Consider the following 15,155-nt stretch of genomic DNA (forward strand, 5'->3'; position numbering starts at 1 on the left):
TCCTGCTGGGGGTTATGCTGCTTTAACTATATCATATAGAATATTACACAAACCAGGTGTATAGACTAACCCTAGGAGGAAGGAAGGAAAGCAACTAAAGGTGCTTAGGTCATTAACATAGTAGGACAACAGGGCAGAGGAAGATAAATTTAGATTGCGGACTCTTTAATAGTTTAAGGAGTGGCAAGGTGAGATATGAGAACCTGGCAAGGAGATCAGAACTTACCAGCTTAGTATAATCAGCCTAAATACTGTACTGTGCCTATCATAAGTCAGCCCTACATATAAGTCAACCTTACATTTTGAAGTTCAGTGCTAGAAAAAACAACTTTTTCTCTGAATATAAGTAAATAACTGTAGATAAAAATCTTGGACTTCAGTTTTACTTATAGAATCCCGCAGGAGAATCAGTTGACCAAGGAAAGAAGCCCAAAGGTTACATGCACTGAAATTACTTAAAAAAAACCTTCACTAAAAATTTCTGACTCTGTATTTTAATTATATGTACAAAAATACTGAAATACAGAAGTTAATGCTATAGGGAGCCTGATAATATACCTGCATATAAACTGACTACAGAAATTTTAACAATTCGTTTGAAGGAAATAGTAGTAGACTTATTATCATTATATAGTAATACAGTTTGTTATTGAACAATGGGTTAAGAACAAAGATAGTAGTATAATAATACTCCTTAGTGTGCAGGAATTCATTGTTAGACAGCTCATCAAATAAAGCATTTTCATCTAAAATAGTGGGCTAAAAATGCGTTCCCTTTAAACAGATTGATTGTGTATTCTATAGTGCTTTCAAATGCATTTTGTAGTTAGCTGAACTAAAATATTAATTCCAGTAGTTCAGAAGGTCACCTCTTCGGGAAGTGAATCTGTTCACTTGTTCCCTGGAGTGTACATATTTTTAGTAAATAGAAATAATGTCAGTTTGTAATGTTGTATTTTAGCAGTATAATATCACTGTGATCTAGGGATTTCCCTCAATCTAAGATGAGACAATATTTGTTGGATACATCATTTGCTGTTAAGGACTTCAGTCTCTTTGACAAGCTCTGTCAGGTATAAACAAATTTGTTTAGGGCCTAGCACTGGGCAACCAAAATGCAGCGTTTGACAATAACTGATGAACAGATTCTTTTAGCAGACTTCATTAGATTAATAACATTATAAAACTTAGGAGGCCAGAACTTAATCCCTGTTTATGCAGTCTACTTGGAAAGTCTGTGCAGATTTGTTTTTTTCTTTAAGCCAATGCTAGTACTATATTTTCCTTTTAACAATAATAAATCAATGACAGCTGCCTGTTACTCATGAGCAGCTCTGTTAAAGCAAACTGGTATGCATTCATGAGAGAGGAAATTACCATAATATAAAATTACTCCCCCCAGACATATTCTATATATTTAAAAAATGATAAATTTGTTATAAATTTCCATGTGTATAATCTAATTATCGGATGGTTGTCTTGAATTTGTCCCCCTTCCACTACTACAGCAAAGAAAATAGTGACAGTGGGGAGGGAGGGTGTTGAAGTAGCCCCTTTGCCCTCTGCCCCCGCCCCCACTTTTTCCCCTTGCCCCTACTACTGTCAGAGTTCTGTTCCCTCCCTGAGCACAATGTGGAAGTGAGCTGCATGTGACAATAAGTAAGAGGTGGGGAAAAGGATAGAGGGGAGGGCTGAAGTTGTAGAAAGCAAACAGATAAGGGCAGAAGACTGCTGTGGGTCTGACTCTGAGCCCAACCCTGAATGCTCCAAGTTTCAGCATAGGTATTTCATAAACTCTTTTGACCACCACTTTTGCACCTTCTTTTACATAGTACAAACTGTGCATGATATTAATTTAGAGCCAAAAGTCTCGTGACTTATCATATAGTTTATTGGGCTGGCCCCAGCCAAGTCAACAGCATTTCAGGCCATAGTGACCCCACAACCCAGCACTGCTCAGTACATGACCCTACACCAAGTAACCCCCACAAAAGATCCATATGCTAATTAGCCCCCCAATCACAACTGGAACTGGGTGTTCTTGTTTTAAGTCCTGGTACCCTCCAAAAATGCATATGCAGAAAAGGTGCAGGGCTCTCTGGTACTATCTCCACCCCATAGATGGCAGGGCCACAGCCTCTCAGCTGCATAGAAGTTTGGTGAAGTTTGCCAAGCATTTAAGGCTTGTGAAGAAACAGGAATCATTGGAAATGAGAAAGAAAGGTACTACTTGCCTATGGGAGCTAAGAGGAAGTCGAAAGCATATGGTATGTGATATGGAAGTGTTAATTCACCAGTTTTGCATGGTATTATGGAAAGCAAGAAACTTACTAGTCTTGCAACAACTAGAACTGTCTGTAGAAGATACCTTGTGTTTGGGCTTGAATAAAATGGGGTGGTATTGCTAACGGGACACAAGAGAACTAGGTAAGGAGTAGGCGATGTATTTATGGAAAAGAGAAGAATGGAGATACCTAGTAGGTCTAGGAGGATGAAAAGATGATGAGGCTTGAGAGGCAGTAGAGTTATGGCCACAGGCCAAGGGTTGGTTAGGAAACAGGCATGATAGGGACAAGACAAGACAGGATGACAGGTGATAAGCTTTAATAGGTGATCCTGGAAGGCATCAGGGAATAATGTGATATTAAGAAACAAAAGTGTCCAGGGAATTTGGGGAAGGAGGGAATCGTTGGATAATATAAAAATGTTCTATTGTTTTGTTGGTCTTATTTGCTGAAGTTTTGGAAACTGGTGAAAGCATGTTTTAAGTTTTGACATCTTATTGTTCCACTTCTTAGTTGATGTGGTTTTTGTAATGCAATGTAAGCTGATGGAAGGAGGTTTTAAGTTTTGATATTTTTGTAACACGTAAGTAAAAAGTTCCCATCAGTGTGATTTTTTTCCAATATGGGCCAGGTGTTATATGGGCATGCTCAGTATGGGCTGCATTCAGTCAATTTCATAGTTGGTTTCCATGACTCAGCATTTGCTACTTATAGCTGCAGTTTAATAATAGCCAAATGCATTTAATGGGAAAGTTTGCTGGTATGTGAAACCTCGTCTTATATTTGAGTAAATACAGTATATTCTGGAAGGAAATTGATTTTAAAATGGTGCTTCCTGGATGTTATAACAGGAATTTAGATTCAGTGCCTGGTTTTGAAAGCCACATGCTTAAGGTCCAACCAGCCAGTGAAGGGGAAAGCTAAAACGAAGGGAAGAAGGTTAAACTAGATTAGAGAGTTCCTTTATGCAATCTCTATGGATTGGCTGGGGGCTTGCTGAGTGAGGGTCACATCTTCCATTAGCTAGATATTCCTAAAACTTCAGCTACGTGTTTTAAGTTCCTACCTTCCCATCAGAAGTTCCACTTGTGTAGAGGAAGTGGTCTTGGGTGCTGAGCACACAGTCTTTCAGCTACTCAAGGGAAATCGTTAATACTATACTGTTCTCTTATCTATGTACCTCCCCCTTTTCACCCACCCCTTTACCTAAGATAGGTTAAGGAGGCAGAGCGTCTCGGATAATGCTTTACTCCAAGCTAGCTGGGACTGACTAAGCAGCAGGTTTTAATGTTACCATGTCAATTGAAACAGCAGTGTTAAGTTAGAAAAGAGGCATAAATACCAACTTATAAAATAGAGGTTCTCAGCATTTTGAGACTCAGCGTATCCCTTGGAAAATGCCAGCTCTTAACTTTCTCTTGTTTTTTGATTACAGAAAAATAATAGAATAACTTTTTCATTGTAAAGAACTCAAGGCCACAATATGGGGTTTTTTGAGTTCCTATTTGAAATCTCTGGATTTATTTTGTGAATCATGTGTAAGTGTTTACTCACCTAATAATGCTAATAATCAGTGTCAGTTGATGGCACCCTTAAGGGGATCTCCTGCACCCCATGGCACTCTGGTTACGATTCACTGTTCTAGAGAATGCAGGAAAAACAGAGGAAGAGAGCTTGCTCTCTTTGCTGCTAAATCTTCTTGGCCCTCTTCTGTTAAGCATACACATTGTAAGAGAACAGAAATTGTTAAGAGCGTAGTGCAAAGGTTTCTGGGGCAGAGAAACAAAGCAGGAAGAAACATAATGCTTTATGGCTGCTTGCAAATGTTAAAATAAAATTCAAAAAACACTTACATTTAAACTCGGCGCATTCCCATGCCGAGCCCAGCGCACGTCCAGAAGAAGCAGTGCCTTAGTTGGACCCAGCTCTGCAACATCAGTATAGATCAGGGGCTTTATTGGTGTTTTTATCTCAGGGGCGGGCAATTATTTCAGGCGGAGGACCGCTTACTGAGTTTGGGCAAACCATTGAGGGCCACATGATAGGCAGCCAGGGGCAGATAAATATTAATTTTCTAAATTTTTAAGGGCCCTGCGGGCTGGATAGAATGGCCTGGTGGGCTGTATCTGGCCCACGGGCCACATTTTGCCCACCCCTGTTTTATCTAATAGCTGACACAATCAGCTTTAGCTAAAAGCACCGAAAAACCCTGTGGAAGCACCCGATCTATGCAGTTTCTGCAGACCCGAGCCGAAATAATGTGCTACTGTTTCTGGTAAAGCGTGTTTTTTTTGTTGTGTTTTTTTAATATTTGCATGCAGCCTATGTGTATTTCCTTCCCTTTGCCATTTGTAGACTTCCCTTTGCCATTTGTAGAAGGCTGTAGGAGAAATTCCCCTTTATCAACTGTCTACCCACACTTTTCTTAAAGTGAACACAAGCCAGTAAAACATTCTTAACACAAAACATTGTGAAATTCTTTTAGTCCATGTGGTTCTAAATTTGCACTCTTTTTGTATCATAGTTGAACTTAATTTAAATATGCTCTAAGTTATTGAACTTCTGATTTGCTCGTTTACACTTTCAGTTGTTAAAATGAACCACAATATTCTATTTGATTGCTAGAGTTTGCAATAATCCTTCAAAAACATTAATTACATTTACTATATTTTAAGGTAAACAAAATCATATGCTTGCACATTATTTTAGTCTTATGTGGGACTAAAAGATAATGCTGGTCACCCAAAGTCTACAAAGATCTAGGATTATAATTATGACTGCTGAGTGCATTATGAAAGGAATGAGTTCATTCTCCCAAGGGAAGAAAGAGAACAGGTAGTAAAAGGACTAAGGAAGTTAACAAAGACAGATGTAACCTGTTTAAAGAGTGTGGGCTTTCTGGCAAAGCCAAAGGACAGTTTAATAAACTTGTTTTGTTTTGCTTTTATTTATTGCCCTCTTTTAGCCGCAAGGCGGAAGATAAATGAAGAATTTAGAAATAATCAAGGCGAGACATCTTCTGAGAAAATAGAGGAGGTAATTTCATTTTGATGTTCATCCCTGCTTTGTCTAACAATATTTTGCATGTACATAACAGTTTCTTCCCTGAAGAACATTTGTTCACCAGAGCGCCCCAAGGGATGACGAGGTTGAATGGTCACAAACTACTTCAAGATCGTTTCAGGCTGGACATAAGGAAGAATTTCTTTACTGTCCAAGCCCCCAAGGTCTGGAACAGCCTGCCACTGGAGGTGGTTCAAGCGCCTTCATTGAACACCTTCAAGATGAAACTGGATGCTTATCTTGCTGGGATCCTATGACCCCAGCTGACTTCCTGCCCTTTGGGCTGGGGGCTGGACTCGATGATCTTCCGAGGTCCCTTCCAGCCCTGATGTCTATGAAATCTATGAAATCTATGAAACTCAAAGCAGTTTGTGCACCCTAATTGAGCTACATATTCCAAACTGTTAATTTAGTGAAACTTTTATATGTATTTTTTGTGTGAATGTGCCTTAATACTTATTTTATGTAAATGGTATTTGCCACATATAATATGCAATAAGTGGTTTTTCACATTTATAATTTAAGGCAGAGATTCTCAACTAAGGTTCTGCAGCCTCCTGGGGTGCCTTAAGATCCTTTCAAAGGTTCTGCAGGACGCAATGCAACGTTACCAGTATTATGTGTGCAAACATAATTTGTAAGATAAATTCAGAGATTTCAAAAAGGAATCTATAGTGTTTAAAAACATTCTGATCTGGTATCTTGGTGAATTCTATGCATCAACAAAAAAAAATTCTGTTATTTTCTGTCATCAAAAATGAATGAAAACTAAGAGCTGTCATTTTCTGAGGGGTGACCTAAGTCTAAAAAATTTGAGAACTACTGATTTAAAGGCATTTTTATTTAAAGTACCTCTTTTCAATTTTTTAACCAAATTAGTTTTTTTTCAAATTGTTGCTCATTTTTTCTCCAAACATTCCAGTTGCAATTGGCAAGCTTAAAATTATGAATAAATCTATTGCTGAATTTTCTTGCATACGGGCACAACTCCCTCCACTCCCCCAGCTCTTGTTAATCAGGGAAGCTGATTTTCTGCCTGTGGTATTACTACTATTTAGGTAGCTGAGGGAGTCAGTTGACTTAATGGCTCATTCTTCTCCAAAGGTGTTAATGACCGGCTCCTTTTTTTCCTTGATGTTTCACTGATCAAGCTAATGTTTTTATAACAAATTTGCTGTCTGTTAGTGGCTTCTGATCTCTCTCCTTCTATTTCACAGGATGGGTCAGATGAAGATTGGGCTGTCCCTGCTCTATGCAGGCATAACTCTAGAAAAATGTATTAATTTTGTCTTTCAAAAAGGAGGTGTGAATTATATTCCAGGGTGTGTTGTATGTGAGAAAATATTATATATCCATTCTCTAGGATGGGTAAACCAGGACACGGAGGTTAAGTGACTAGCCCAAAGGGATTGTCAGAGCTAAGGCTTAGTTAGTAATTCTGGTTCTTGATTCTGCAATAAACAGATCCCCTCCCCTTAATCAAATGTTTATGACTGAGTTGTTCATATAGATATATTAGTCATCCCAACTATGTTTTTGTCCCTCTTTTTTGATGGTATATTAAGGCACTTAAGGGGCAAGAAAAAAATCTGTTAACTCGCATAGAATTCAAACACTCCTACCCGTTATGTAAAATGCATTCACCAAGGAGCCTACTTAACAGTAAGATTATGAATGTACTGAGGCCTGAAAGTACAGTATAAGTATACAGTTGAAATAATATTAAATAGAGAGTGTTTGTTTTAACATGGTCTTCACCATTCCCATTCAGTAAAATCTTGTTAAAAATGTTGCACACACCTGTGATTTCTCTCCTGAGTTCATGAGGGGACATGGGAAGAAAAATAACACCTATCTTTAGATGTGTTTTGCAGGACGAAGTGAGCCAGGGCAATTGATTCAGTGTTTTGCATCATACCACCCATTGGACACTGACGTTAACACTTCTGAGCATTCAGTCCAGGCTGTCAAGCATGTCTGCTAGTTGCCAGGCAACTACAGCGCTAGGCATTGCATTTTGTTATGTTTTCAGTTGTTAATATAATAATATAACATTACTATAATTATTGATATGCAGGTAAAAATACATAGCAAAATTGTGACATCTCTACTTTGTTTCTTAGTGGTGATCTAATAGATTGGGGGTGTGTTTAATATTCTTTTTCCCCACTAGTTAATTGGGATATTTGAATGAATAGTCAGTGGCGAAAAAATTCTAGGTCTCCGCTAAAACCATCATGATTATCTAGTGCAGTGGTTTTCAACCTGTGGTCTGTAGACCCCTGGGGCCCACAGAACATGTCTAAGAGGTCTGTGAAAGATGTCTATATTCAATCAAAAGTATGTGAATACCCACACTTACATTTCAAAGGGGTTCACACCTCCATTTGAAATTTCCAAAGGGGTCCACACTTCCATTCAAAATTTTTTTTGTGTCCACAAGTGAAAACAGGTTGAAAACCACTGTTCTAGTGCAATGTAAGCCTCTTACCTCTATTAACTATTGTAAATAAGCTGCAGTAATGAACCAAAAACTGATCTACAGATATGCAACCAGTATTTTCAACATTGCTGATATCTCAGCAGCTCAGAACCTCTGGAAATCAAACCCACCTGTCTGCGCTTAAAAGTAGATTTTGGCTGTCTGGCATTAGACATTCATTTTTCAAAATATTGAGTATCCATGTCTGAGTTACTTCATTAACTATAAGTATAAAATGCAGTAAGTGTTTTTTAGCATGTGCAACATTAAAGAAGTGTTTAAAAGTGAGGAGAAGCCACCCAAAAGATTTTGGAATGTAGGGAGTTCTGTTTGTCCAACAGTTCTCAATTTTGCAGCTGCGTGCCTTGGTTCCAGGCAAACAGATAAGTACTAGCCACTCACTCAAGAGCCGTTGGTTGGAAAGAGCACACGTGTGGATCTCTTTCATATTTCTCATGGAGAGAAGAGGAATTTCAGGACTTATACCCAAAACCCTAATGCTAACTGTTGGAGAGAGAGAGCAGTTCCCCAATTCTCAACTACACCTGCTGCTTTATAATCCATGTCCTGCAACATCTTAAGCCTGCTGACCCCTACTCCTCCTGACATGTATTTGACTCTTCTACACCTCCTTCATTAGAGAGCAAAATCATGAAGGAACAGACAACCTGATGCCATTAAAGATCACTAGGCACTTTTGTAAGATCTTTACCTGATGTCCAGGATAATTGGACACCATTTAAAATATACTTACTTGGTAATCATTCTCCCTGTCTAAATAATCAATTGAAATTTTAGGAAGATACTGTACTGCTCTGTGTCTACGGTTCTTGTTTCATCCTAAAGGGGCTGTAGGTCAGGGTGACCTATATTAATTTGAAAACCATTTTAAGAGCATCCAGGAGAAAAGGTATTCAATTTAAGATGGGGGGAGCATTAAATTATTTTTTGGAAGGCCATTTTCAGTATTTTTCTATATTTGCCAACATGGAAAATGTATGCAGAACCAATACTTCAGTATTAGAACTGCCCTGCTTTGTTTTGTTTTTCTTCAACAGCTAATGAAAATAGGTTTGGATGTTGAAGTTATACTGAGAACTTCTGTTATTCAGGGAGTTCACACAGGTCCTGACAGATTGTGTAAGTAAATCTGCATGCTTTCTCTTTTTTAAGGTGTGTGCTTTACTAAACTTTACTAACACAACCTAAAATATGCCTCTGTGTAAGTGTATATTTCCTTGTGTGTTTTGGGTTTTTTTGTTCTCTTTTAGTGTTGTATGTTTGTTGTTTATGCTACAGCTCTCTAACTGGTGTATTTGACTCCAAGTAATAAAGCAGGGCATGCATAATTTTTATTTCCCCTCCTTTGTGTAATAAACAGAAATATTCTACTTTTAACAAGCTCTTTGTCCTTTTTGTATGAACTACCTTGATGCCTCACCATACATTGATATTAAGGGTGTCACCTTGGAATCTCTAACCAGCTAATGATTCAAATCATATATTCATTTTATTTGAATCTAAGTTTTGCTTTATACTACACTGTATTTAACAGATCTGATTGCATTACCTTAACTTTAAAATCTTATTTTGGCATTATTGCTTATCAAAGTGCTAGTGAAGTTTATTTGAATATACTAACGTGTGTATCATGGCAATGTTTAATGGACTGAGAATTTTTTTAATATCCTGTAGCCAAGTATCAAGTTTTAGTCTATAATTCTTTTCAAGAGCATAAAGTATTGGGCATTTCTAGATCTTTCTTCTGCTGTTCTTTTGCTTTTGGCTTCTCAGTAAACATAGGGATTATTTAGAGAAAAGAAAAAGGCATTATATTAAAGGTTTACAATATAATTCATAGATTAATAAAGAAGAGTGAGTACTCCTACTTACATGTTCTCATAATACAAGAGCAAAAGAACTTTCAGTGAAGTTGGAAGTAATTTTAAAACTGATAAAAAGAAATTCACTTTTAATATGCACAATACACAACTTGTGGAACTCACTGCCACAAAGCATCTTTGAGGTCAGGAGCTTGGTATTGGGGGGGGGGGGAAAAAGGGTATTCCTCTAGATAATTAAAACATCCAGGTTACTTTAGGTAGGATATAGGCAAAGCATTTCAGAGGGGATAGACAGACTCTTGTAATTCCTGTTAATCAGCCAATTGCTCAGTGCGTGAGGTTAGAAGACTTCCTCTGTGAACAGGTTATTTCTTGAATATTCGTTAACAAGTTAGTTTGCACCTTTCCTAAAGGGATTTGATGTTGATTACTCCCTGCTGAACTAGAATTGGACAAACAAAATGGTTATGCTGACATAATCTGGGTTATACAGGTGTAATTGGGGTGTAGAAGGACAACATAAATGTCTACATCAGTGTTACTCACTCAAATTCAGTGTGAAGGTAGCTTGGAAAAATCTTGGCAAAGCTTTTTATCCTAAATTATGCTGCAGTAGGAGTTGTCTGTTCACTCCTATCCAGAGGTATCTGTTTGCTCAGTGCAAACAGGCTGTTATCTGCTCCCCTGCTACCTGATGGCAAGGCATTGTAATACTACATAGCATGAGCAGCTGCTCCGGAATAGCAGCTCCTTTGTCTACTTTAGATCCCATTGGGCAAATCTACACATACGTATTAATGCACAGCAATACATTCCAGGGCATGTTGCACTGGATTTAATTGCTCCCAGGTGCACCTTTACACATGTGCCCAGGACCGTAGCACATTGAGCTGGGTTGGAGCAGCCCCAGCTGGCAGGGGCATAGGGAGCGAGGGTCAGCCCGCCAGCCCTAGGCTGCTCCTGTGCAGCTCAACGTGCTGCAGAGGGGCTGGCTAAGGTGCGAGGGAGCTCTAGTACAGAGCAAGTTTGCAGGCAGCCCCCACACTGAAGCACGTACATTCATGCCCCAGCCAGCCGCATTGGAGTCTACCTGTGCGGTGCTGCAGAGTGAAAAACTTTGCAACAGGACAGCATTTGTATTTGTAAGTACTGCCATGCTGAGAAGTTTGTTAATTTACTCCTTCCTAATAGCCCTGGGCATGTAGACATTGAGACATTTACTGCAGAGCTAATTAAGCAACTGCAGTAAATATCTCATGTAGATGTTCCCAGTGTAATCTATATAGGCATAATATACCAACGTAAAAACAATTAGATGGAACTAGCATATAGCACTTACTGGGCATGTCTACATATGCTTTAAGATGATTTTTCTAATGTGCATTAAATTTAATACCTACAGTGCGAGGTGCTTTAATGCGCAGTAATGAATATGCAGTTTTTAAGTGATGCTTAATGCACAGTAGCCTATTTTACTGCACGTTAGCATAATTGCATGGTTTATTTATGTGATGCTTTAATGTGCAGTAAAAAAGGCTAATGTGCCAACTGTGTTCATAATGTCATTGGTACTACTTGGTACACCGCGTTAAAAAAATGTATGAAACTGTTCCATTATCATGAATATTTTCTCTCGGAGAGAGGGATAAAAAGATACATTTGTGGATTTGGGACTGGATTTTGACAGCTGCCTTCATATATTGTCCACAATGGGTGCAGAATGGTCTATTTAGCATACAAAATTGTACTTGTATGTGGCTTTTGCTGTCAGAGATTTTCTATGCTTTTTACCACTGCTGTTTTCTGAAGGTCTGCTCTGCTTTTTTGCCTGCCCAGAATAGTCTTTTCTTTGAATAAATACAGTGTATGAGATGTGCAGAAAATGGGGTTTTTTCCAGTTGGACCTGTATAGAAACAATGGTAATAGTATTTTGGGTAGGCAGGAAGATGGTTTCTGCTCATTTGTTAACTTACATCTAAGTTTACATGCAGCAGGTCTGCATAACAGTGGTGGTTAAAATACCAGCATCTAGTGGTACCTTATCTGCTTGGACACAGCTGCTCTTGCTGCCGCTAATGAAGCTGAATCTCTTGTAGGAGAAGTCTTATGTAGGCAAAGCCCATGTGGATGTAGGGAACCACCTAAATTAGAAGAGAGCGGTAGAACATTTGCTAGTTTGTCTTATTGAAGATAGGTTAGTTACAACTAATCTTCCCAGCCTTGTTTTACATCTCTTGTCAAGATCAGTTTGAAACTGATTTTTGTAAAACAGATAGACATTTTTATATTTGGCCATTTGGTAAGAGATGCAGATTACTTTCTGCTTTTTGTACTATTAATGTAAATTGCCTTGTAAAAGAATATTCTTTCAGTTTTTTAGGGTCTTTGTGATGAATTTTTGGTTTTGAAACTCTATGAAAGTTTGCTGTCTGATTTAAACTTTATTGGTGTTCTTGTAGAAGAATACAAACTTCTATAAAAAAACATTTGAATTTTGGGCCAAATTTAACTTGATGGCATCACTTTATAAGTTGTAATTTGTTCGGGAGTAAGTTAAGTTATTTACTGAAGATACTTCTTGTCTGAGGGCCAAAAAAGCAAGGTCAAATATCTATATTAGAAGCACTTTAAATTAAATACTATCACTGTTAGGGCAGTGTGAAACACCATTGTTTCATTTCAATGTCCATTTCACTGTTTTGAAGGGACAGTGTTTCGTCTCGTCTTTTCATTTCATTTCATTTCGAAGCACTGTCCTATTTCATTTCGTCAAACTATAGGCCAGTCAGGAAACTATAGGCCAATCAGTCTTACCTCAGTCCTGGGTAAGCTTTTTGAGAGAGTTATCCTGGCGCATGTCCACGAGGGGCCAGCAGGGGAGATTATGCTTAGGGGCAACCAACACGGGTTCTTTAGAGGCAGATCCTGTCAGACCAACCTGGTGGCCTTCTATGACCAGGTCACAAAAGCCTTAGACGCAGGTGTAGTAGTGAACATAGTCTTTCTGGACTTTAGGAAGGCCTTCGACACTGTCTCTCACCCCATTCTCATTAAAAAACTAGGGGACTGTGGTGTTGACACCTACACAGTCAAATGGGTCACTAGTTAGCTGGAGGGCCGCACCCAGAGAGTGGTGGTGGACAGGTCATTTTCGACCTGGAGGCATGTGGGCAGTGGGGTTCCGCAGGGCTCGGTCCTCAGGCCCGCACTGTTCAACATCTTCATCAGCGACTTGGACAGGGGTGTAAAAAGCACCCTGTTCAAATTCGCAGATGACACTAAGAAGTGGGCACACTAGAAGGGAGGAATAGGCTGCAGTCAGACCTAGACAGGTTACAGGGGTGGGTGGATGAGAACAGAATAGGTTTCAACGCTGACAAGTGCAAGGTACTGCACCTGGGGAGGAAGAACCAGCAGCATACCTACAGGCTGGGCAACTCCCTTCTCATCAGTGCAGAGGCAGAAAAGGAACTTGGAGTCATTATTGATGCCAAAATGAATATGGGCCGACAGTGTAGGGACACGGTCAGGAAGGCCAACCATACCTTGTCATGGACAGGGTGGAGCAGCAGGCATTGGGGGAGTCCCTGTTCCCCCAAGTACTACCAGGAATGACAAGAAATAACGCTCACAAGCTGGCAGAGGGGAGATTTAGGTTAGACATCAGGAGGTGCTACTTCACTGTCAGGGTGGCTAGGATCTGGAACCAACTTCCAAGAGAAGTGATGCTGGCTCCTACCTTGGGGGTCTTTAAGAGGAGGCTGGATGAACACCTTGCCGGGGTCGTTTGACCCCAGTACTCTTTCCTGCCATGGCAGGGGGGTGGACTTGATGATCTGCTCAGGTCCCTTCCGACCCTACCAGCTATGAAACTATGAAAACTGTTTCGCTGTGTCAACGAGTTACACTGTTTCGCCCATAGGCTATAATGGGGGGCTATAATGAAAATGCCTAAAACTTTGTCATTTCTTGCCCGATTTGGATGAACATTGCAGTGATGGTAGCCCCTTCTGAGGGCATGAAGCCCGCCAAGTTTCAAGGAGATAAATGCAGAGGTTTCTGAGAAACTGCCCCTCAAAGTGGTCAAACCAAAAGTCCTGACACTTGCCAGCAGTGGCAGTCTCCTCATCTGCCGCGCAGATCTGGGAGCTCACAATCCTATGCAGGGCCTATGCTGGCCTCCTCCCAGGGCTGTTGGCCACCGGACCTGCGCGCCAGATGAAAGGAGGTGGAGGCTGCCACTGCCACCTGGGACTGGGCACAGCCTGCGCAGACCACTGGAGAAGATTGCTGCTGCCGCCTGAGGCTCCTCTTATCCAGCCCAGATCCAGGGGATTGCACCCCCAGGAGGAGTCCGGCACAGCCTGGCAGCCCTCTTGGGGGTGTGAGCCCCCGGATCTGCGTCCGAATTAGAGGAAGCTCAGCCTGCTTGTCCCACCTGGGACAAGCACCCCCCCACCAATGTTTGCCTCCCCCCCCAGCTCCAGCCCCTCCACAGCTTGCCAGCATCAGCAGCTGTGCTCTTGGTCCCCTGCACAGTGGGGGGGCAGCGTGGCTCAGCCCTAGCCCCCAGGTATCCACCGCCTCTGCCACAGCACGCTGCTGCTGCCCGGCTTGGCGTGGCATGGCACAGACCCACGTGCTTTCAGGCAGCTCTGGGCTGTTGCCCAGGTCTTCCCACCACTCGCGGGGACCACCAGCCCGGGTCCTGCATACATGAGCCCTGTGCGCCACTTCTGTGCACGCAGGACATTGCCCAGTGTGGCTGGTGGTCCCTGTGAGTGGCACGCAGCCCCGAGTGACTGCTCAGAGCTTCCCAAAAGCACACAGTCCCACACTGCACCGTGGCGAGCTGGGTAGCGGCAGCATGCTGTGACAGAGGCGGTGGACACCTGGCAGTTCATAGATTTCATAGACATTAGGGCTGGAAGGGACCTCGGAAGATCATCGAGTCCAGCCCCCTGCCCAAAGGGCAGGAAGTCAGCTGGGGTCACAGGATCCCAGCAAGATAAGCATCCAGTTTGCTCTTGAAGGTGTTCAGTGTAGGCGCTTGAACCACCTCCAGTGGCAGGCTGTTCCAGACCTTGGGGGCTCGGACAGTAAAGAAGTTCTTCCTTATGTCCAGCCTGAAACGATCTTGAAGTAGTTTGTGACCATTCGACGTCGTCATTCCTTGGGGCGCTCTGGTGAACAAACGTTCCCCCAGATGCTGGTGGTCACCCCTGATAAACTTGTAGGGGGCCATCAGATCACCCCTGAGCCTGCGCTTTTCCAGGCTAAAGAGCCCCAGGGCTCTCAGCCTGTCATCGTAGGGTCTGCTTCCCTGACCTCTGATCATGCACATGGCTCTTCTCTGGCCCTCTCAAGCTTCCTCCACATCCTTTTTGAATTGTGGAGCCCAAAACTGGACACAGTACTCCAGCTGCGGCCTCACTAAGGCCGAGTACAGGGGGAGAATGACGTCCCGAGATTTGCTTGAG

General features: G+C 41.3%; 1 protein-coding gene across 3 annotated transcripts in view; it reads left to right on the plus strand.

Annotated features, from left to right (window-relative positions):
* Nucleotides 1–15,155, plus strand: part of LYRM7 (LYR motif containing 7) — a 23,961-nt gene that overhangs the window by 4,475 nt on the left and 4,331 nt on the right. For all 3 annotated transcript variants that reach the window (XM_006033675.3, XM_006033674.3, XM_006033672.2), the window contains exons 3-4: nucleotides 5,251–5,321; nucleotides 8,889–8,970. In XM_006033675.3, coding sequence (XP_006033737.1) covers nucleotides 5,251–5,321; nucleotides 8,889–8,970 — 153 coding nt within the window. The remainder of the gene's footprint in view (nucleotides 1–5,250; nucleotides 5,322–8,888; nucleotides 8,971–15,155) is intronic.

This window comes from Alligator sinensis, unplaced genomic scaffold (genome assembly GCF_000455745.1).
Source record: "Alligator sinensis unplaced genomic scaffold, ASM45574v1 scaffold1197_1, whole genome shotgun sequence".
NCBI classification, from domain to species: domain Eukaryota; kingdom Metazoa; phylum Chordata; order Crocodylia; family Alligatoridae; genus Alligator; species Alligator sinensis.